This window comes from Cetorhinus maximus, chromosome 13 (genome assembly GCF_964194155.1).
Source record: "Cetorhinus maximus chromosome 13, sCetMax3.hap1.1, whole genome shotgun sequence".
NCBI lineage: Eukaryota > Metazoa > Chordata > Chondrichthyes > Lamniformes > Cetorhinidae > Cetorhinus > Cetorhinus maximus.
Window position 1 is genome coordinate 46,180,101 of NC_135891.1, and position 25,105 is coordinate 46,205,205.

Here is a 25,105-nt window from a genome sequence, read left to right on the forward strand (position 1 = left end):
CCTCTAGATTTGGCAGTGCCACCCTTTTCTTTGTGGGGACATGTCTACACTGTGCTCATAGAATCTTGCCTTTGAATGCCTACCACTGATTTGACATAGTTTTTCCATCTAATAGCTGTATCCAGTCCATTCTTGCCAGCCCACCTCTCAATGTTGTAAAATTGGTCTTCCCGCAATTTAGAACTAAAACTCCTATCTTTGTCCTTTTCCACAATGATGCTAAATCTAACTGTATTATGGTCACTGTCTCCAAAATGGTCCCCACTGCTATTTCATCCACTTGCCCAGCTTCATTTCCTAAGACTAAATCAAGAATTGTCCCCCTCTCGTTGGGCTTGTTATGTGCTGGCTAAAACAGTTCTCTTGAATGAAGTCCAAGAACTTTGCACTCTCTGTGCCCTTCACACTGTTCATATCTTAATTAATATTATGGTAGTTGAAGTCCCCAATGATTACTGCCCTATTGTTTTTGCACTTGGAAATCTGTCTACATATTTACTCTTCTAACTCCCTTCCACTGTTTAGGGGTCTATAGTACATTCCTGGCAGTGTGGCTGCCCCTTTTTTTATTTCTGAGCTCAACCCATATTGCCTCATTTGATACTTCATTTTGTATATCATCCCTCCTCACAGCTGTAATTGATTCTTTAACCAATAATACTATACCCTCACCTTTTTTATCCTCCTCCCTATCCTGCCTGAAAACTATAGCCAGGGATGGTGAGCTGCCATTTTTGCCCCTCCTTAAGCCAAGTTTCCGTTATAGCGATGATATCATGCTGCCATGTGTCTGTCTGTGCCCTCCGCTCATTAGCTTTATTTACTATGCTCCTTGCATTTACATATATACCTTTTTAACACTGTCAAATTCCTGTGCAGTACATTTTTTAACCTGTACTTCTTCTGTCTTTCAGAGTCGCTCACTAATTCTCCATCTCCCATTCCTTCCTCTAAATTTGCCCTCAGGTTCACAACCCACTGCCAGTCTAGTTTAAACCCCCGCTAACAGCGCCAGCAAATCTCTCTGCGAGGATATTCATCCCAGGCCTGTTCAGGTGTAGACCATCCGAGTTTTACAGGTCCTATCTGCCCCATAACCCGTCCGAATACCTCAGAAATTTGATGCCCTCCCTCCTACAGCAGCTTTCCAGCCACGTGTTCAATCGTTCAATTCTCCTATTTCTATACTTGCTTGCATGTGGGACTGGGAGTAATCCTGAGATTACTGCTTTAGAGGTCCTGCTTTTCAATCTCCTTCCTACCTCCCTGAAGTCTGCTTTCAGGACCCCATCCAATTTCCAACCAAAGAATGGTCCCGATCCTCGCCAGCCAGCTGGGTGGCTCTGTTTTCAAAGTCCGTGAGGACCTTGATTTTAGGCATTCCCTCATTAGTCTGTGCCCTCTCCCTCTTGTGTGCCAGCTTATCCTACATGAATAGGGATGGGAAGAGTGCAAGCAGGATGCCTGCCAGGCCAGATGGTAAGTATGCCTGGCAAGTGTGGGTGGTGAGTGATCCCATGGACGGGATGAGAACAATGAAGGTGTGTGTGAGAGAGTGGATGGTGATGTCTCTTGAACTGGCAGTGAGTGAGATCCCAGTGGATGTGTGATGGGTTTGTGAGTGTGTGGCGTGAGTGTGATGAGAAGAATAACTTACCCTGGTGGAATGGAGGATATCATACATCCTTTTTCGGCACTGGGTGGCAGTCCTCTTTTGCAGGGCATTGGCGCTGACCACTGCTGCCACCGCCTCCCAAGCCGGATTGGTGATGTTGCTGCCCATCTTGTGGCCAGAGCTGGGTAGAGGGCATCACGGCAGGCCTCCACTGAGTCCATAAAGCGCTCAAGGGATGCGTCAGAAAACCTGGGGGCTGCAGTCTTTTTTGCCTTTTGGGGCCATGTCTTCCATGCAGCAGTCCTGGGCTAGAAGCACTGAGAGGTGTGCAGGCAGCTGCACTTTATATATGGCAGCTGGTGTGAGGAAGCAGAAGGTGGTGGTGTGGTGGGCGAATGAGAGCCTGCCCGCCATGGAAATGGCGTGTTTCCTGGGAATGCATAATTAATACGGCGGGATTGGGACGATAAGACATGAGAAGCCGCCATTGCGGCCAGTGGGTAAAATGTTGTTTTTCCTGCCCGTTACCGCACTTAGTGCAAATCTGGGGCGATTCTGCCCAAGGTATCATTTCAGTAATGTACTGTGCCAGAGTAGTAAATGCAAAGTTCAACCAGGTTTTTCAGCTGGGACACCTTATTAAAATGAAATTCATGTTCATCGGGAAGGAGAACATTATTTTAACAAATAAAAGGATATTCCAGGAGTATTACTGAGCTGTAGGCTGGGATTTAACACGTAGGCAGTGGCCCCACCCACAGCTGGAAACCCGGCCGGGAGGCAAGCCTGCCTCCATTGGCCCTAGAGGTCACAACTGGATTTTACGGTCGTCGGGCAATTGGTTGCCTGAGATTGTGGCTTCGCATAGCTGTGGCTCAGTTCATAGCACCCTCGCCTTTGAATCAGAGGGTTGTGGGTTCATGTCCCACTCCTGGAAAACCAAGAACTGTAATTGTACTCAAAAGAAGTTGCAATCTGTGACTGTTGGTAACTCGAAAGAGTTTCCCCACCCCAGAGGCAGGATGTCCTGCCTTCAATCTTGAGGCTAGGGCCATTCTTCAAGGGTCAGCCATCCATGGGCGCCTCCCTCTCAAGCCTGCAATCAAGTGCCCGAACAGGAGGAACACCCCCACTCCCTGCAGCCTGCATCAAGGCCACCAGGGTTCATCTGGTGGCCTCACCACTGGTCACTTAAGGACCTCAGTTTGCCGAAAGGTGAGCAGGCTGCCCACTACCTACCCTGCCCACAGAGGCAGGTCCACCACCTACCCCGCCAATAGAGGCAGGTCCACCACCTACCCCGCCAACAGAGGCAGGTCCATCACCTACCCTGACAATAGAGGCAGGTCCACCATCTACCCCGCCAACAGAGACAGGTCCACCACCTACCCTGCCAATAGAGGCAGATCCACCACCTACCCTGCCGATAGAGGCAGATCCACCACCTACCCTGCCAATAGAGGCAGGTAGACGATGGGCACAGCCCCCCACCACCATAACGCCTGATTTTAACCCCCAACCCACCCCACTCCAGGTGGTGGGGGCATAAAATTCCAGCCATAGCATTTTTAAAATCATCCCTTTTATATGGCGAACTCTACAGTACAAAATGCAAACTACAGTTGATTTTGGAACACAGACATTTTTTACCTAGATAAACACATCTTTTTGAAAGGTGGGTTAGTATTCCTAATAGCTTAGTGGCAGAAGGCAATGCCTGCTGTAGTATTGAAGTCATTCAGAACTAAAGCTCCCAGCTTCATCTGACAAATTTGCAGATATTGTGTCAGCTTCCACAAGGTAGCTTTACCATGCAACCCCATCATTGACTCAGTACTGTCAGACTGCTTGTTCAACACTCAATCTCACATGAATTACAATTTCCACCAACTAAAGACTGGAAGAGTCAGCTTTTTCGGCCCCTACCATAAATGCATGCCCTTGCCACCTACTCCATCTGCCTCCTAGCTATTGCCTTCGATGAATCAGGCTATTCACAAACTCAGCATCCTATTTGGCACTTAGCTGAGCTTCCAGCTAAGGGGAGGGTGTGGGTAAGAATCAGTCATGGTTCTCACTCCTGAATGTTTGTCAGCACTCACTATCTTGGTTTACGCTTGAAAAATGGCCACTTGGGCAAGATACCGAAGAGCATCCCATATATGTGGAAGTGTACACCAGCAAATGTCAGCAGCTTCATGAGAGATGGGAAGAAAGTACCAAAAATGTAATGGACTATTTGTTAATTCTAAAGCACTTTCATCCTTGAAGCCAAAAACAACATTTGGAATCTCAAGCAATGAATTGTGGTCAATATCATTTTCTCAAGTAAGTGCTCAACCTGTATGAGTCAAGCTCACACTCCAAATCCACCGAGAGAGAATCTAACCATCTCCTCATGACATTCAATTGTATTACCATCGCTGAATCTCCCACCATCCCCAGAGTTACAAATGACCAGAAACTTAACTGGCTCTGCCATATAAATATTGTGGCTACAAGAGAAGGTCAGGGGCTAGGAAACATGCGGCAGGTAACTCCTGACTCCCCAAAGCCTGCCCACCATCTTCAAGGCACAAGCCAGGAGTGTGATGAAATGCTCTGTAATTACCTAGATGAATAGAGCACCAAGAAAATTCAAGAAACTCAACATCATCCAGGACAAAGTAGCCCGCTTCATTGACACCTCATCCACAGCCTTAAACATTCACTCTTTCCACCACTAGTACACAGTAGCAGTTGGGTGTACCATCTAAGGGATGCAGTGCAGTAAGTCGCCAAGGCTCCTTCAATAGCATCTTCCAAACCTGTGACCTCTACCACCTAGAAGAACAAGGGCAAATCACACATGGGAACACCACCACCTGCAATTTCCTCTCCAAACCACAGACCGTCCTGATTTGGAAACATATCACTGTTTCTTCACTGTCATGGGGTCAAAATCCTGGAACTCCCTCCTTTAGTTGCCCTCTGAAATGGTCTAGCAAGCCACTCAGTTTAAAAGCAATTAGGGATGAGCAACAAATGCTGGCCTTGCCAGCGACGCCCACATCCCAAGAAAGAATAAAGAAAAATAACAGCACTGAAGGAGTACCAACACCATATGGACTGCAGCAACTGATGAAGGCGGTCACCCAAAATAAGGGTCAAGCATTTTTCTCTGAATTTTCACATTTCTCATTTGCACAGTTTCTTGGTTACTATCTCACCAAATACGCATACTTCATTTGTGAGTATAAATGATGAGTGTCACTCGGCTAATTAACTATCACAGCCATTCGATTCTTCAGGGTATCACATCTAGATACAATCCTGCTTTCACCCAATATCCATACACTCCAGCAGGAGTCACTGAGCAGAAAGACTGGGCAAAAAAGTCTAGTGGATTTTTCTCCTTCCTATCCAAGGAGTACAGAGGTTAATTGCAGAGCGCTGACTGTCATCCAATGGAGAGCTAACTCAGTGTAGACAAGAGCCAGAGCTGAAACCTTCTGCTCTTTGTGGCTCAATTTCACATTGAGGAGTACATTTATAAATTGATCAATCCAAAAAAGTCTTTGGGGGGTAGTTTTAACTTTGGGTGATCATGTACAATGAATGATATTGAATTGGTTTCACACCATATTTCCAGATTTTTATTTCCATTGACTTTAACTGAAACAAAAAAAATGAGAGAGATGTATAATAGGAGGGCAATTGGGTATTGTCCGTTATACACTATCACTTGATGTTCCTATTACCCAACAGCCAATATAGTTGATTAACTAATATCCAGGATGCTTTACTTACCTCACCCCATGCCAATATACATACTGAACATAAACGATGGGATGTTCAGTAATTGTGTTGAACCAGCTATTTAAAATCATTTTAAATAAATTAATAGATACAAACAATACTCTTAGAAGAAAATATGATTTGAGTACTTAAACAGCCTTGTCATATGTCAGATATTCAGAGAAGAATATCTTTGTTCCGTAACAATGATTTGGTGGGAAACTGGCCTAATCATACAAGGAATTGGTTTCAAACTCGAGAAAGCCAGAAACAGAAAGACACCTTACAGGATCGGTGCAGATTAGTAAAAGCAGATTGTGTTCAGTTCCCTAACCTAGCCTTGCACCCCATTTCAGATTGGATTAGTTCCACAACATTGAGATTTCATGGCACTGTTATGGCCATCTGTCAGGGTTAAACACAGCAGCCATCTCATAAAAAATGAGGTCAGCTCTGAGCCCTGTCAGCACTGTATATCTTTCAGTGTGTTTGGTCATTTGTTCATACTCTTAAACGTCTCTGCAGGTCTCATTCCACACCCAGGATTCTTTCCATAGGTTATAGAAAAGAAGTGGGAATTCAATCAGAGCAGCAACAAACCATTTTATAAAACTCAAGAACAGAAATTGAGTCTCCAATTCCTACTGTGAGGTTCAGAACAAAGTTACTAATTCTGAAATTGATTCAATGATACTTCAAAGACATTACTGACATGGTGTTCACAATGCATCAGCTGTGTGTGACTTGTAACATTTCAAATGTTTTAGTCAACATTTAATTCATCTATAAATATTTGGTTCCTATATACTATAGACTTATATTCTGCTTAGTGCTGATGAAGGGTCTCAACATCATGTCACCATATATTTTTTAGTGTGGGGTGGGATGGGGGCGGGGGGGGGGGGTGGCAAAGGAGATTCCACGTTTGCTTAAAAATCTTCTATTAAAGGGAGATTTAAAGCAATAAACCTAAGCTAAGTCAGAACCTAACAGCAGTCTTTTTTTAACCAAACCACTTTTGGTATGCAAATGACAAATGCGTCATAAATCTCTAGGAGTGCTCCAAATGGGGGCTCTGTCACATCACTTGTATAGCACCACAGAAACAGCACATATGCTTTCCCAGAACAGAGCCTTTGATTTTAAATGTTGTTCAATTTAGTTAAATCCTACTGTTTTAGCAGCTGGCAACAGGATACAAGAAGCAGGAGCAGGGCCCTAGGTGCTAACCTCTTGCTGTGAGCTTGCTGTAGATCTGGGAGTTCACTTCTTTGTCTCGGACATAACATCGGATCTCCTCCACTGCCTCTCGAATGACTGTCACTGCCAAGACAAAACCCTGCAAACCAAAAATAAAATGAAAGTCAATACTTGTAAGGCTGGTAAACAATTTCATCACCATGCTCTACCCTCACTAAACACAGTCCCAGGAGTTGGGCATTTAACAAATTGAAATGAGCTATCCAATATACTGATTGCCTCAGACCAACCTAAGGCAGTAAATGGCAGGTTCAGCAGCCTTCCAGGCTGGAGAGCTGTATTTTGAGAGCAGGTGTATCATTATTATTAGTGAAAATTGAATACATCAAACTGTACCTGATCAAGCACTGAGCTGTATTGTAACAAACCATTTCGCCTCTCTATTTTATGCACCTAAACTAAACATAGCTCTTATTGGAGCGTTTAGCTTTTCAGAAGCCTCTCTAGAAAAACTGTTCTGAAGATCTTCTGATACCTTGTATCCATCCAGACTTAAGATCCCAAGGTTCAATTCCTGATATTTAATGATCTCAGCTGGAGCTGTAATGTGTTATCAATAGCCTCAGTACCCAAGGCAAGGGAGGTTTCCCATTCCTGCTTACTATCCAATGGCCTCTGCATGCTTGAGGAAATTGGGCAGGAACCATCAGGTTCAGCTGTGATGCTTTCCATAGTTGACTAACCTGCGAATTCTTGCCACCTAGACTCACATAAAAAGGGGTCACTGGGATAGGGTGCTAAAGGGTTGCTGGCAACATTGGGCAAAATTTTCTCCCCAGTGGGGGGGTAGAGCGGGCAGGTTCCCAATCGGGTGCGCCGCCATTTCACATGGGCAGACCGATTAAGGCCCACCCAGTGTGACTTCTGCCAGGAGTGCACTCTTTCGCGCATGCGCACGAAAGAGTGCACAGATCTCCCTGAGGCTAAGTGCTGCCTCAGGGAGAACGGCTCAGATTTTCAACTTTTAATAAAGGTGTTTAAAAATTGTCCCTGCTATGTCCCCTCATGTGACATTGACACATAAGTTGGGAAATGTCCATCACTTTTATTTAAACCTTTCATTAAAATGTAAATATCCTCATGAAACCTCATCCCGCCAGCGGAGGAGGTTTCATGTTTTTTCACAAGCCCGCCTGGGCTCCCAGCCTGCCCGCCAGCCTTAAGGTTGGATGGGCAGGTCCATTAATGAGCTGAACTGGTTTTCTAATGGCCTTAATAGGCCATTCACAGGTCGGCAGGCGCGCATCCGACTCGACTGCGCCCCTGCCGACCTGAAAATGGAAATGATGCAGGATGATGTCGGGAGTTCCACCCGATGTCACCCCGCATCATTTTACGTGTCAGCGAGTGGGCCCCACCTCAACTCATCGACCGGAAGATTCTGCTCACTGAAATTGCACTTTGGTAATGAGCAGCACCATCGAGATAGAAAGGTAGAGGAAGTAAAGAAAATTGGATGTGGAATAGACTCCCAAGAATATTTTAAAACAAAAGCAGCATGAACTTTCTGCCAACATCCTTGATTTTGATGAACAAACAAGAACAAGGAAAATCTTAGAACCACTGAAGAAGCAGTTTGATGCTAGTGTGACAAAGGGACTGCAAGATCTTTCTTGGTTGATGAACAAAGATGGGTCAAATGGCCTTTTACATCTGTATCTGTGTGGACCAGCGATAGAGACACAACATTTAGCTTCCCTGACCCTAACCTAAGGATGGGTAAAACCAACCAGAAATCTCACTGCAGAAGATAAATGTGTGATGGACACCAGAGTCAGGTTTAGTTGTGATGCTCTCTCTCTTCATGAGGTGAATTTTTCCTATGGCGGGCGGGCTGGGTGGCTCCAGGCAGGGGCGGGCACGGAGACAATCGCCGCCCATGATCGGCTGCGCACCGCCATTTTACGCGGGCAGGCCAATTAAGGTCCGCCCAGCGTAACGCATGGCCGGTAGCGCTCAGCACTACCTGTGCAGGCGGGGGGAGGAGGGAGAGTCAGGGCCTGCACTCTTTCATGCATGTGTGTGAAAGAGCACAGAAATCTCCCCCAGGCACAGAGCTGCCTCAGGGGGATTGAATAGGTTACAAAACTTCTTAATAAATAAAGTAAAAATTTATTTAAACGTCCCCTCATGTAACAGTGTCACATGAGCTGGGACATGTTTGTGAAGTTAAGAAAATATATTTATTTACTTTATAAAAGCTTCAGGAAACCTCATCCCGCCTATGGATGAGGTTTCCTGAAAAACACAAAGGCCGCTAGGGCTCTTCGCCTGCCGCCAACCTTAAGGTTGAACGGGCAGCACTGTTAACAAACTGAATTACTTTTCTGGAAAAACTCAGCAGATCTGGCAGCATTGGCGGAGAAGAGTACAGTTGACGTTTCGAGTCCTCATGACCCTTCAACAGAACAGAGTTCTGTTGAAGGGTCATGAGGACTCGAAACGTCGACTGCACTCTTCTCCGCCGATGCTGCCAGACCTGCTGAGTTTTTCCAGGTATTTCTGTTTCCGTTTTTGTTTTGGGTTTCCAGCATCCACAGTTTTTTGTTTTTAATTACTTTTCTCATGGCCTTAATAGGTCGTTGACAGTTCGGCGGGTGCGCAGCCCCCTCTGGCGCATGCCCACTGAATGAAATATCAAAATGATGCGCGATGATGTCAGCACGCACGCCCGACGTCATCGCGCGTCATTTTACGTGTCAACATGTCGGGCCCATCCTCGTACGCCAATGGCAATATTCTGCCCCGTGTGAATTGTCTAACAGTACTCAGTTCTCTGGGCTTAAATACGATGAGTCCCATAACTGTCCCACAGATACCTGTCCCACAAGTAACAGCACTTCCAAATGAGAAGAGTGGACAGGACAAAAAGATACAGAAAAAAAAACACTTTTCTTAATGCAAACGGAGATCAACGTCTGAATGTTACACGTGTCCAACTTCGAGCTTTATATATAAATTTGTTTCTTTGCCTAGTAGGAATCAATGGCTAAAGATCTGAGGTCCACAGTGTGTGTGTGTGTGTGTGTGTGTGTGAGTGTGTGTGTGTGTGTGTGCTCACTGTATTGCACCTGAAGTGTGCCTCAACTAGTGTTGGATTTCAATCCAGAATGGAACCGGCAAATTTCAATCCCACCCAGAGCTTTCTGAACTCAATCCCAAACCTGACTGAGTATGTTTAGCCAATTCTCAGCTACTGGATGGAACACAGAATCTTAGTGATGGAGACACTTAAAATACCAGCCTACCCCATCTCTCATTCATCAACCAGTCACTGAAAACCACAAGACCATCAGCAGCCTTGGCTTTTTCCCCTCTCAGCTGAAGCAGAACAGCAGCAAATGCCACTGTAACGAAACAGAAAGAAGAGGGGAAATATTGTTTCAAACAATAAAAGGATTAGTTATCTGGCTTAGAGAGACTAACAGAGACAATTAAAAACAACACAGAATTTACACCCTAGTTGTTTTTCTCCACTACACTGTCTCACCCTTTCATTAGAATTCTTGTCATAGTAACACAGATGCAGCTAAACATTTTTTTAAACGATCTATATCCTACTTAAGATTTCCTGTGGGCACCCCCAGCCCATCTTGAGATTTTACAGTGAATACAAAGGTAAATGATTATGGTTCAGATATTCTGCTTTTACAGAATTGGGCATATCTTCAGCAGAATGTCTTCCCACCACAAAAATAATGCGTGACCCAGGTAATTTCCAGCCTCAAGGTTATTAGCATAATTAAGGCACGTTCTCCAACTTTAGCTAGGGAACGAGCCTGGAGAGGGAACAGTGTTCTGGTGCCAGTAGAAAATGCACTTTAAAAGCTTTGTCAAGTAATGCTGAAAGCATAATAGGCTTTGTGGCCATTTAAACTGTCCTTCCGCCATCCATAGTTATGCTGGACATCAAGGAGGAACAGAATGAACCAGCATTGCGATAGTGCAGAAGATAGAAAATATGCCTGATGGAAACTCATCATTATTTCAAAATGCCCACATTGGATCATGTCCCCCACCCCAGTTCTCATCGCTTACCACCCAATTCTGCAAAACAATGGCAGAGGTTAGACAGCAAATACCAGCAACCTAGAAGTGACTAATAGTAAATCATTGATTCTATTTAAAATAAATCACTTCACTTCCTGAAACCTCCTTAAACTGCACTGCCGTAGCTGTGTGGTGACATCATCCTCAAACTGCAAGAATTGCTTTAATAAGAATTATATTAAACTGAACAAGTAAATCTCTGACAGTGAGCTCAGCATAGATTTCAACCCTAGTTTCCTTCTCTGCTCTCCTGAAGGAGCAGACTTGAAGGGTGGAATCATCCCAGATTTGCACTAATTGCAAACTCCTTCCTCCCCACAAATTCCTTTCCTCCCCCCCCGGACTCCTTCCTCCGCCTGGACTCCTGCCCCCCACCCCAAACCCCTTCCTCCACCTGCAGTCCTTTCCCCCCAGAACTCCTTTCTTTATACGTTCCTCCCCACTTACACCTACCTCGCCAGTTGCCGCATTCTCCCATGTTCTCCCTCCCCCTCCCAACCTCATCCCCCAAACCGACATCATCATTTCGCGCCTCCTAAACTCAACCCCTCCCCCCCCCCCCCACCCCGGTACACCTTCCTCTCTCAGTGAAGCCTAGACCTTCCTCTTCCACCCCCCCGCCCGATACACAGTCCTCTCTCACCCGCAGCTGGGACCGTCCTCTCAACCCCTTTGACGATCATCCGTAGCAGACCATGGCCAAGACACTGATGTCCAGAAGCAGACCTCAACAGTGACCTTCCACCTTCCAGCCAAGCCATGCCTATCAGAGTCAACCAAGCATGCGATGCACATTCCTCCAGGGTCTGGTTGCTGGAGGGCTCCAACATCTTCTGCTCCTTGGATGTCCACAATGTGAGCAAGGCCCTGACAGTAAGTCCAGACTTCTGAACGTCACACTTGTCAAGATGTGGTCTGCACCAGCGTGTTTTCCCACCAACGTGGACGGTAAATTTGACATAGGGGATGATTCTGGCACGCAGGGCTTATAATGATATGCAGATGTATTAAAATGACATTCCTGACATCCAGCAGTGGGAAAGGCGGCCTGCCATTGATGGGCAGAGCTGATGATTGCAAATCGTCTGCTCATAACCGCCATGATGCCTAACGCCAACAGGCACGGAAAATTCCGCCCTTAGTTGGGACAAACTTCCATGAGGGCTGGAAATCCAGCAGTATCTCAAGCAAGTGGCCATTATTATACTGACACAGTCAGTATTAGCAGGATATTTAACTGCAGAGGTGTCACAACCAACCTCACTGATCAGACATCTGTACACACAGGCTCTCTGAAAGCAATTAGCAGCCAGACTACTGACTTTATGTGGTCCTTAACCTCAGGATATTAAGGCCAATTGTGGGACCCCAGTGGAGATCAGCTAACTCAGCATGTACCCGAGTTCACAAATGGATAAGTAGGACGTAGAACCACACAAAATAAAACCATCAGGCCAACTCCAGCAGTCTTGGTCTTTGAATATCTATATGAGGAACACATGACAACATGTTATCCTGTACACGTCTCACAATAGATTTTAAATAAAGACCTTCTTTAAAAAAGACACCCAACAGGTTGAGTATCTGTTGCCACATAGCCTCAACACACTGCATGCAAATGTTTGGATAATCGATTCCAGGAGTGAAGCCTCGCGACATTTCCACAATAGAGCTTCAAGCTATTCAGAGAGATTCTAGTCACTTTCAGTCACACCCAACACAGGGCTCCTTCAGAACTTGGCCCCATCTGCATCTGTTCATCCTATAGTCTGTGTAGTCTATAATCATGTCAAAGGGCTTCAGTAAAACTCATGGAAGACTGGGGTTACAAAAACTGAATGACAATTATACAATAAATTTATTTAGCACAGTCACAGAGATCATAAAATGCAATTTTGGTCTGATTAAAAAATCCACTCAGAAGCCTTGGTGCCATTTTGTTGTGCAGAAACAGAACTGGAATTCTGACCAGGAAACTAGAAATCAGTAAAGTATGCTAGCACATTTGTCATTTGTGCATTTTTTAATGAAAATGTAAAAAGAATGAAAATGTAAAAAGGTGTACAAAAGAGTTCTAAAAATACAGGTCACAAAGAAACAGTTCAACAGGAAACATATCCATATGACTGCGATAACAAGAACGACTGGGTGACTGATTGTTCCACTACTACTTGAGCAGAATCTCTTCTCCATAAAGTTAATGCCAACTAACAAGTCTTTCACAAACAAATTTGCTCTGTAAACTCCAGAGTCCAGCTGTTCTGGTAAAAGTGCACCCTCACGGTTTGATTCATGCTCCTGGCCAACAACGTAGCCATCATATTACCTTGGCATCTTCTGGTGCTGAAGCCTTCTCATGCAAACGTTCTCGAGCATAATGGGTAATGTGTGAGAGTCATCTGGCTCAGATTAAAATAATGTCAGAATCTGAATTACATCATCAGGCCTCAGCTTTTGGATCTCAAATTGACATCCCTGCCTGCCTGGGTTGAGGGATCAATGCTGACCCAAACCTCTCTGTTAAAATTGCACAGGGTGTGAAAGTAGCATGAAATGCAAGTGGCACGTAAAATTGGGCCTTATCTGTTTGCAGTATTCATATGGGACAATATTCAGTCTCAAATATTGGTTTCTTGGACTTTCTGAGAAGTATAGTGAAGTCAGATGAATAATGGTGGACTTACCAAAGGAGCCCAATATGTGTACAGAGCACCAAGCCGCAAATCTGGTACAAACTGGGAACATGCCAACAGCAGGAAATACAGATTGAAGAAATACTTAAACTGGTTAAAAAGTACCTAGAAAAAGAGAGAAAGAATGCATTAAATTCTAAATGAAAGAGCCCAGCTTGGAATCCTGAAGAAGAACGAGTTGATTTCGAAATAATAAGATTTACAACATTGTTTTAAAGTAATGGGTTTGATCAATTTTCTACAACTTCCCATGAACCCAATCCCAAAAAAGATCTTTCAAAAACACACTTGAAAGTAGTATTGAAACTACAAAATACTGTCCCCAGGATGGAATTAACAGGAATACTTGATATTAACAGGAATACTTGACATGGGTAGACTTTCTGCATTGGGCGCATTTGGCAAATTGGGTGCAAATTGCAATTGGAATTGTGTTTGTTTTCCGTTATAGTTTGAGTTTCCATGCTAACTTTTTTCGCATAACCCCACAAACATACGGTTCTAGCCACCGATGAGATTTACTGATGCCGCTGAAGTCAATGGACTTCTGGCTGGCTTGCTGCATCTACTGCGGCAGGACCTGGCACAGCGGGGCTGGAAAATCCTGGCCAAAATCTTCTATGAGCCAGTAAAAACAGGCAGCATAATAAGGCATAACTGCTTTCTTTACCTTGTATTAAAAAATTGCACTCATGCATTTAAGAGTGATAACTTAGCGCGGTTTCATTAACAGAGCAGAAAAAAGTCACCAGTTGACCACAAGTGAATAATCTGATTTTCAATCACTGAAAATGACTTTAACACTAAACCGAACCAGTTACTAGTTTCACTGGTGTACGCTAGTCAGTTTCTTGGAAAACATCTTTTTTTTAATACTTGGAAAACATTTGCAAAGTACCTTCTAATGCCTTTGCCTTTGAAAATGAAGAGTTTAATTTGAAGAGCCTGCTCAAACAGGCGCAAATGGTGGAAAGTGGCCATGGTTATTAATTCAGTCTGGGACAGTTTTGTGGACTGGGCTAATTTCCAGCACAATGTTTCTTATAACCAGCGTAAAAGATCGTGGAAATTCGGTTTACACTTGACATAACTTGTGCTTAAAATGCCCCAATCTTTCACACAAGTTTGGCTAATTCCAGTTGAACTGGTGCTGGAAAAAAACCCAGCACAAACTAACGGAAACTCTCTGGCATGGTGCTTGAAATCATTGAAGCTGCATCAGCCTAGAAATGGCCTCTGAATTGTAGGGTTATGTTACAGCTGGGAATTACATTCTTCTGAACATACATTTATAAAGGTACACATCAACAAGTGGAGGTTTGCACATTGATACTGTGCAGGTACACATGGGCTATGGGGAATAGACAAGTAGTTTATTTTACATCAGCTAATATGCATGGATTGGATTATATGCTGAGGGAGAGCTCCCTGCCCCCCCAACATAAATTTAGGCGACAAACCCTCCTCCGCTTGGCTGGCTCACCCTGCTTTAATTTTTTTCAGGCAAAGACACTTTAATTAGTACGAGATGGGTCATTTGTCCATCTCCAGGAGGAAGTCCCACTTCACAGAGCTGCCGGCAAATCAGGGGCCAGCAGCTCTGCACCACACCAAAGATCAGTGGCCACTGTCAGTACTGCAGGAGTAAGAGGAACCACGGATGCCCCCAAACCCAGGTAGGTTCAGTATCTTGTCGGGGCTGGGTCAATGGGCCCCAGCGAAGGTGTTGGGGGGGGTGAGGGACCACAAAATGGGGAGCGGATGGAGGGGAGGGCCTCCAATTGGCACGGGGGCCTGGGAAAGAGGCACGCCCCACCTTTTCACTGACCTGCAGTCCACAAGGTTAAACTTGCCAGGCTGCACATTAGGCACTGCCCATTAAATTATTTTGGCAACAGATTGAGGCCCTTAGTTGGGAATTAATTGCCCACTTAAGGGCCTCAATTGGGCAGCCCATCCAACACCTTCCCGCTGCTCATAAAGTCTTAAAAAAGGCAGGCAGACTGTAGACAGGCACGCCGCCAATGGCACAGCACCCTAATTTAAGGGTCCACCCACTTCTCTTCTTTCCCGCGAGTGGCCCATAAAATTCAGCCCTATATGCATTATATCTATAAAGCAAATTTGATTGGTAACTTTATTTCTTGTTATTTGTAGAAAAAAGTTTTGTTTTCAATTTTTACTTAAAATTAGTTTAAAAGAGACAAGATGTTATCCTTCTGTCAATTTTCTCCTCTCCGCCCTTGAAGGTCACTGCTGAAGTATGCTTCCTATAGATATCAGTCAACTTCCAGATCACTCAGGTTATTCATTTATCATGTGAGCAGTGACACTGAGGCCTAGACTTTACAACAGAGGCAATTTCTGTGCGGGGGTTGCTGCTGTGAAGTTTGGAAGATCAGGATTTTAACTGCAGGAGTCCTTTAGATGTTTTTCAATCAGGTTCCCACCAGCCTTTCAGATAAGAAACCTGTTTCGCAAGCAAAGGGGATCAGGTGGGGTTCTGAACGCACAGTATTGGGAATGAATGGTCCAGATCATGCTGGTGGGGCAGCAAGGGGAAGGGCAGTTTCCAATTGCATGCGGTAGTGGGGGAGAGGGTACCAATGGTAATTGGATAGGGGTGGAGGCAATTCAGCAAGCATGACAGTCCTGTGAATGAATTTTTTAAAAGTCAGTTGGGGAACAGACACCCAAGCTCCAGCAGGGACAGCGATCAGGAGATGACCCCAAAGCTTATTTTCAAAAAGTGAAGGGCCCTAGGTACAAAACTAAACATAGGGTAGAATCTTTGGATCGGTGAGCAGGGGTGGGCCCCACTCATCAAAGCGTAAAATGATGCGCGGTGACGATGGGCGTGCGTCCCGACGTCACTGTGTGTCATTCAGATATTCAGTTCGGCAGGTGCACACCAGAGTCGGCTGCGCATCTGCCGAACTGTCAAAGGCCTATTAAGGCCATTTAACTATCAATTAAAATACTTAACTGAGCTGTCTGTCCAACCTTAAGCAGGCAGGCGTAGAGCCCAGGCGGCTTTCGCATTTATTATGAAACCTCATCCAGGGACGGGATGAGGTTTCATGAAGGTTTTTAAAGTTTAATATAATTTTTTCAAAAAATTAATTGTCACATGAAGGGATATGTCTTAAAAAATTTTTTTGTCTTGATTAAAGTTTTTAAAAATCAAACTAATCTCCCTGAGGCTGCTCTGTGCCTCGGAGATTTCTGCACTCTTTGCAGGCCCCGGCTCAGCCTGCTCCCCCCGCCTGCACAGGGAGCGCTTAGCGCTTCCGGGTGCGCGTCACACTGGGCGGGCCTTAACTGGCCCGCCCACGTAAAATAGCGGAGCGCAGCCAATTGCAGGTGGCAATCGGCTGCATGCCCGCCTGCGCCCACTCCCACCCAAAACCCCCCTCCCCAGACGGGGAGAAAATTCTCCCCATAAGAGATTTAGAGTAGAGATCTGGAGAAATGTCTTTATACGGAGAGGTATGAGGATGTAGAATTCACGTTCAGGGTTAGTATTAGAGGCAGAAACTATGTTAACTATATCAATCAAAATCAAATTGGAGAGTTGAATGAAGGAAAAGTGTTGAAGGAATTGGAAGCAGGATGGGTAAATAAAATTAGGACTTTTGCTCACATAGAAGATGAACACCAGCACAGGCTGCTTGATCCAGATGGCCTGTTTCCATGTTGCAACACAGTCTAAAATTAAAAAATACCTGTCTGCCCTAACATTGGACAAAATATATTCTACTGCTGCAATCAAAACAACAACAACTTGTATTTATATCACACCTATAATGTAGACAAAAATGCCAAGGTGCTTCATAAAGGCATAATTAGAAAAAAAAAGTGAAACATTTCAGATAATGGCAAATAGAAAATGAGCACTTTTACAGTGTCCAAGAATTAGATTCTAAACCAATGCATTTTTAAATTACATGAACTGGACATTATCATATATCGTAAAATTTACAGGCAAGAAAGTGATCTGCCATATTTGTAAATATATTAGGATATCAACAGGTTACAATTAATTTTTAATACATAACTAACAGCTCCTTCATTCTTCACGAATTGATCAATGGACAATCTTCCACAAAACAAAATGAGCCACAAGAGAAACAACAGGAAATGAGAATTTCCATTGAAATTATGAAACAAACATGGAGAAACCATGACAAAAGGGAACAAATACATATAGGAAACAGCCAATGACTGTTCATTACATATGTGAAAGACTCTGAGCTTCTGTCTCAATAATCTACTCAAAGGTGAATGGGATAAGAAAGCTGTGAAAAATTGCACAAGCCATCAAGTCTGCTATCAAGTCTTTTCAACAGCCTGCATTTGACCCTTGGGAAATGCCAGCTAAAATACTGACCTTTGGAAAGTCCAGCTGAAAACCCAATCCATGTGTGAATGCAAATGATTCTAGCATTTTGAAGAACCATGTTTTTAGGACCCACCTAGTTAACAGCTGCTATCTGACAATGCAATCCGTTTTTATTATTAAATAATAGATCAAACAATATCCACAAGTGAGTTACACTTTCTTTTGTCCTTGAGAAATCTAGATAAAGGGCAAAGTACCATAATGCCAAATGCCATCCAGGTTAGAGAGTAGAAAATATGAAGAAGAACTGTAGTAGAGCCTTTCTAAATAGTAACGCACCAATCAAATAGCCATATTCAATTTATTTTATGCAAATTTATCCTGATCCAGAAGGTTCCTTTTGTTCCTTTCTGTATAGGAAAAAACTACAAAGTATCGGGCTCCAACATACTGTGTTATAAGCCCATGGGGTGAAGATGTTTATCTTTCTCTGTCAGTAAAGGGAGGCGAGGGAAGAGTTGAAGCCAACTGAATGTCCTTTTATCCAGCTGTTAATGACCAGCTGAAGGTGGTGTGGGTAGAATCATGTCATCTGGCATTCCTCTTAGCCAGGGAATGTAGTGGTACTTGAAGGAGATCCAAGGAAAGGTGTGGGAAAAGTAACAATGAGCCAAAAACCTGTTTCAACTAGCTCAGGGGTCAATTACCAGGGGGCATAGATTTAAGGTGATTGGTAGGAGGATTAGAGGGTATATGAGGAAAAGCTTTTTTCACCCAGAGAGTGGTGGACATCTGGAGTTCACTACCTAAATTGGTGGTTGAGGCTGAAACTCTCAACTCATTTATAAGGTACCTGGGTCTGCACCTGAAGTGCTGTAACCTGCAAGGCTACAGACCAGGTGCTGGGAAGTGGGATTAAAAATGAGCAGCTAGTTTCTATTTTCTCTTTTTATGGCCTGCGCAGACACAATGGGCTGAATGGCCTCTTTCTGCCGTAACCTTTCTATGGTTCTATTCTTACACTAAATTAGAAAGAACTATCTTTTTCCTTCTGAATAAAACCAGGAGCTCATGGAAAGTCTGAATAGGCTTATTTGACCAAAGTAGGTTTTGCAAGAGTTGAATGGTCTGATGCATATGAATAATCAGCAGCACTCAAAATAATTGACACATATATGCACAAACTGGCGCATATGTATTTACACACAATCCAAAAGTATATGGATCATGATTCTTTATGTGGGGTTTCAAACAGTTTTGATGATTACAGTTCATTATTCATTTAACAAATGAGATTCATCAAACACATACCCCAGGAAGAAAGGTGAAGAAGTTGTATTTCTGATTATTGATAACATTTCGTGGGTATTTATGTTCTCTCTTCTCTGGGTGTCCAAGCCACACTGTACGAGGTTTGAAATCCCTTCCTCCACAGCACCAGCCACAGCACCTTTAGAAAAGAGATATGCATATTTAGAGTATATACTGGATAAAGAAAATACTGGCACTGTACATTGAAGACTTATTTTTCTGTGAAATTACAGTCTCATTTTACATGACATCGGTGTCTTACATTGTCTCATTCACCTGATTGGGGAATGTTGGGGGGTTACAGAGATCAGTGCAGAACAAGTATAAATAAAAATGTTTGCATCAAATTATAAGTTATGACATGTGTACCTTTTCCACGAATAGCAAAGTGTAAATTTACTGAGTTTGATACTCAAATTAGAGCTTTCAGGAAGTGAACTGACTAAAGCAAGTTATTTTACCTTTCTGATTCATTAAAGCTCATGGGAAAGTCGCATTTAGTTCCAAATTAACACATTATGCACAAGAGTCTTTGCCAGATGAGTCCTGAAACATTCATGTATAAACTGATAGTAAAGTGCTGGTTGAAGCAATATGTATCATTTAAAGATATTGGTTAAATAATTTGCTCGATTTAGGGAGTTTCACAAATTGGATGCCATATACAAAATGAAAGCATGTTACAACAATTTTGTAAGCAAAGATAGAGAGTGGATAAAATGCATAAGACGCCTGCCCTCTCAGGTGAGCTAACTGATATGCAGCAATTCAAGGAACAGCAGGGGCGCTCTGGTGTTTAGGCCAACATTTATCCCTGAACTAACATCACCAAAGAAAGATTAACTACTACTTAATTTCAATGGGCCATGGGCATGAGCAGATTTGGTTGCAAGGTTGGCCTACAATGACTACACTTCAAGAATGATTTGCTGCCAGTAACAAGCATAGATGGGTGGATGTACATGAAGTCAGAGTCAGAGGAGTACAAAACTGGGGTGAGAAATTGGTAGTCAATGGGAAGGGAATGAAGCAGCAAAAGAAGCTGATTGGGCAGTATCAATCTTAGTAAGAAAGAATCCTCTGCAAATTCAGATAAAGTGACTTCAATTTCATTTCTTATTTTTACTATTATTCCCTGCATTGAGCCTTACTTTCTGATGCAGGATGACCATTAAACTCTTTGTACCTTCCTGTCTTGCTCAGCTTGTCTTTACCAACATCGATATAATTTCCTATTGCCTCAGCTTTTATCTTTGGATTTCTAAAACTCCCTTCACCATCAGGCATCATTCTCCCCTGTCAAACCCAATCAATACTTCAGCTTCTTTGTGGAGACCTAAGATAAACGCTGCTTCATTTCTCTACTGCCAACTATCATCTTTAACTCTTATCCTCTGCCCACACCAATATCCAACAACAAGTATGAGGAGCCGGCACAATGGACCCGAGTGCAGATGGACACAGCAGGTGAGAGGGCAGGTCAGGTGGGCACTCGGCAACCCCCCCCCCCCCCCCCCCCCACCCCCCCCCCCCCCCCTCCCCCTTCTCTGATGAATGCCTCAGCGTCCTCCTGGAATAGGTAGCTGCCAGGAGGGAGACACTTGTCCCCAGGGATGGGAGGAGGCCACTGCACCTCATCAAGAGGGCATGGGAGGAGGTGGCAGCGCTGATCAGCAGCTGTGACATGGTGCGGCGCTCCTGGGTGCAGTGCCAGAAGCACTTCAATGACCTGCTGCGCTCAGGAAGGATGAGTACAATGTCAGCATGGGTCAGAGTGCAGATGTGGTAAGGTCTGGCCTTCCCCCCGTGGACCTCAGGGGTGCTAGAGCCTGAATGCCAGCCATCAATCACGCCAGAGTTGGCCAAGGGATTGAACCCGGGCTACTGGACTGAGTGCCTGCGGCTCGAGAGCCATGGCTCGGAAGTGTCCTGCCAGGTGCTCCTCAGCTGGGGTTGGCCAGGCTGCAGTGGCACTGCAGGTATCGAGTGGATTAATCAATGCACCTCTGTCGTTTCAGGAGAAGACTACCCACAACAAAATAGAAAGGTCGTGGACTGGCGGAGGCTCCGCAAGCCTCCTAATCCTTTTGCAGTATGAGCAAGATGCCCTAGAGCTCGAGAGCCAGCACGCCCCACATGTAACTGGGCGTGGAGAGGCGGGGGTACCAGGTAAAGTTGAGTGCAGTGCACAGAGGTGAGAGTTTTGGATTGTGGCAACCATTCTAGTGCAGTCTTTTCATCGATGTGAGCCTCAAACCTGGAGTCCCCATTGATCATTGGAAGATGAGGGCACCATGATGCAGATCTCCGTTGTCTCACCAGGGTGCCTAGCATGCACAGTGACAGTGTGATGCCTTAAACTAATGACATGTCGTTGTTCTCCCTTTTAGATTCACCAGCAGAAGTCCAATCTCCAGGCCCCGAAGGGCCAACTCTGGCACTGGAGGTCCACCGGACGTCATTCACATCCGCTCTCTGAAGCAGGCACCAGCACAGATACCAGCACCTTGGTGGGCATTAGAGCAGCAGCTAGTATCTCGGTGCACATTGGTGAGGGCACTTCACAGTCGCTTGAGGTGCAGGCGGAGGCAGAGAGTGCCCGGGGCGACGGCAGTCGGAGGGCTGCTGGGGACCAGGACGATGCTTAGTCGAAGGTTGATGATGAGCCCATGGAGTCATCCATTATGAGGCAGATGCTGGATGTCCAACGAGATGTGTGGAGATCCATAAGGGTCTGCATGCCATGGTCTCCATGATAGAGGAGTCCATGCAGAGCATGAGCACTGCGCTGACCATCATGGCCAAGTGCACCGCCTCCTCCTTTGAAAGTGCTAACTGTCATGAAGAGGCATCTCCAGGGACAGAATGAGGGGTTCCTGGGTTTGTGCTTGGACCTGCAAGCCCTCACACAGGCACTGACCTCAGGTGGTCAGTGTCACAGTGGGAGATGGATGAGGCAACCAGTATCCCAGCTAGGTGCTCGTCCATCAACAGTGTGCGGGGAGGACCACAGCAATCTCATGTTGGCACACGAGCTGCCTGTCATCTTTGCAGGCTCCTCTCAGGGAGCTCTGGATGAGGGCAGCAGCTCCTCTGCCCCTCCACAGTGACTGTGGCATCTAATGAGGCTGCAGCGACTGGGGGGATGCCAGCTGTGGCACTGGCCACTCCCTCCCAGGTGGGGCCAGCAAAGGCTCCACTAGCCAGAGGACAACCACCAAGGTCATCAAGGCCAACAAGACAGCGGAGTCAGCAGGTTGCCTCCAATGCCGGTGCCAGTGAGGGGAGAGCACTTAGATGCAGCACTCGCAAACATAAGTTAAAGGCACAAGGGGGACAGGTCATGAGTGATTTTATGTTTACTTTATCCATACTGATCTGGGAAAGAAAACCAGAGGAGAAGTTTATGTAAATAGTTTGGAATTATCAAAATGAGGTAAGTTTTGTTTTTGTCATCATGGCCTGAGTATGCTTCACCTTTTTATTTCATTGGTGCAGGGAACACCAGTATGTAATGCTGGACGTAGGTGGCTCTGAACTTTATTGCACAGGCACTGAGTGTTCTTTGTGATCAAGTCAACCCTGGTGTCCCTGACTCCCTGGAGGTTACCGAGAACTGGCTCCACACTCTCGGCGTTCTACTTACAGTGCTCATCTTCAGACTCACTACTGGATTCATCATCTGTGAATGTCAAATTCCTCTTCCTCCAGTGGGTCCCCCCTTGCCAGTGCAGACTGTGGAGAGCACAGCATGCAACCATGATCAGTGACACCGTGCTGGGGGGGTACTGTAGTCTATACAGTAAAGAATAAAGGTCAGTACCTGCCTGCACAGAGCTTCTGTCACCAGCTTGATGCAACTGTGGACAGCCAATTGGGAGACTCCACACAGATCCCCCACTGAGACCTGGAAAGAGCCAGAGGCATAGAAGTGGAGGGCCACTGTGACCTTCAGGGCCTCTGGCATGGGGTGTCTACCCACACAGTTGGAGCTGATCTCAGGGCCAATCATCTGGCAAATGGAGGTCACACTCTCCCTTGAGAAGTGGAACCTCCTTCGGCAATTCACCTTGGACATAGAGGTAGCTGCATTGCCACCTGTAAACCCTGGCAGCAGGATAGTGGCATCTTCTGCGACCCTTTCCGCCTTGGACTCGCTGCTGGCCCTGCGCCCCTTGTGCCTGGACCCCTCCTCCCACAGGTCCCTCCCCTGGAAACTGCATATGGACACGTGGCTTCCTCTCCCTTCTGCCCCTCTCTTCCTCCTCAGAGGAGGTACCTCCAGCAGAGACCACAATCCCCATTACCAGGGTACGGGAAGACTGATATCTGGAAGGATCCACACCGTCTGAATCCTCCGGGGGGCCTGGCAGACAGCAATGAGTCTTGAAATGAAGCCTGAAAATGCTAAGAATGAAGCCCCGAACAGAGATGATGCTGCTAAGTACCAATAAGCAACCAGCTGCAAACCATCTCCAATACAGCTCACTACTCGCACTGGCAATGCTGATGGCCCTTTTTATCCCACCCTTGGATAAGGTTTGTGAAAATGTCAGCTGGCCACCTGCCCATTTTGCCCATGCGATGAGCAAAAATCGCACAGGCAAGGAAAAATCACAGACAATTGGACTTTTAAGGACTTTAAGTGGCAGGTGCCACTCCAGCACCCACATGCGCCCGCCGAATGAAATATTGCACGAGTGCGCAATGACGTCGGGATGCTCACCCGACGTCATCGCGCACTATTTTGCTCCCGTTTGGGTTGGGTGTGCACCCGCCCGTGGGCCAAACATTTCTGCCCATGGTTACAAGGTAATCAAGGTTGGGAAATAAATATCCCAGGATACACAACATTTCAAAAAAACAGGTAGAATGGAAAAGGTGGAGGGGGGTCCTGATAATAAAGGATGACATAAGGACATTAATGAGAAAGGATCTTGGCTCAGAAAATCAGGAAGTGAAATCAGTATGGGTGGAGAGTAGGAATATCAAGAGTCCAAAAACAGTGGTGGGAGTAGCTTATAGGCCCCCTAAAAGTAGTTCTACTTTTGGACAGAGCATTGAACAATAAATTGTTGGAGCTTGTTATGAAAGCAATGTAACAGTTGTAGGGGACTTTAATCCTCATGTAGACTGAATCAATCAAATTGGTAAAGGTGGTCTGTAAGATGAGTTCGCAGAATGCTTTTGTGACCGTTTCCAGGAGCAATTTGTTGTGGGACTATCTAGTTGGCTATTTTAGATCTAGTATTGTGCAACGAGGCAGGGCTAATTAGTAATGTCATAGTAAAAGATCCACAGTGAAATAGTGATCATAATACAACTGAGTTCCACATTACGTTTGAAAATGACATAATCCAATCACAAACAAGAATCATAAACTTAAATAAAGCCAATTATATAGGTATGATGGGACAGCTGGCTAAGGTTGATTGGGTAAAATCTGAAAGATCCCCAGGGTTCTAAAAAAGGTAGCTGCCGGGGTAATGGATGTGCTGGCTATGATTTTCCACAATTTCCTAAATTCTGGAATGGTCCCAGCAGATCAGAAGTTAGTAAATGTATCACTGCTATTCAAGAAAGGAGGTAGAGAGAAAATGGGGAACTACTGGCCAATTAGCCTGACATTAGCCATTCGGAAAGTGCTGGAATCTATTATTAAGGAAGCCTTAACGACGCACTTAGAAAAGCATAGTATGATTAGAACAAGTCAACACAGTTTCACGAAAGGGAAATCCCGTTTGAAAAATGTAATCATTTTTTGGGATAATAATTAGCAGGGTTACAGTCAGTACAGTGTACTTGGATTTTCAAAAGGCATTCAATAAGGTGCCACACAAAAAGTTAATATACAAGGTGAGGGCCCATGGAACTGGGGGTGATATATTAGCATGGATAGAGTATTGATTAATGGACAGGAAGCTGAGAGTAGACATAAATGGGACATTTTCAAGTTAGCAGACTGGTACTAGTGGAGTGCTGCAAGGATCAGTGCTTGGGCCACAGCTACTTACAAGCTTTATCAATGGCTTAGACAAAAAGACACGGAGTAATGTA

The 25,105-nt window shown here is 45.0% G+C and overlaps 1 protein-coding gene across 3 annotated transcripts in view; it reads right to left on the reverse strand.

The window, feature by feature from the left end:
• Nucleotides 1–25,105, reverse strand: part of atp9a (ATPase phospholipid transporting 9A) — a 211,068-nt gene that overhangs the window by 151,978 nt on the left and 33,985 nt on the right. For 2 of the 3 annotated variants that reach the window (XM_078555358.1, XM_078555357.1), the window contains exons 2-4: nt 19,049–19,187; nt 13,387–13,500; nt 6,623–6,731 (exon numbers count right to left, since the gene is read on the reverse strand). In XM_078555358.1, the coding sequence (XP_078411484.1) occupies nt 6,623–6,731; nt 13,387–13,500; nt 19,049–19,187 (362 nt within the window). The remainder of the gene's footprint in view (nt 1–6,622; nt 6,732–13,386; nt 13,501–19,048; nt 19,188–25,105) is intronic. The other variant, XM_078555359.1, reaches the window with a different exon arrangement.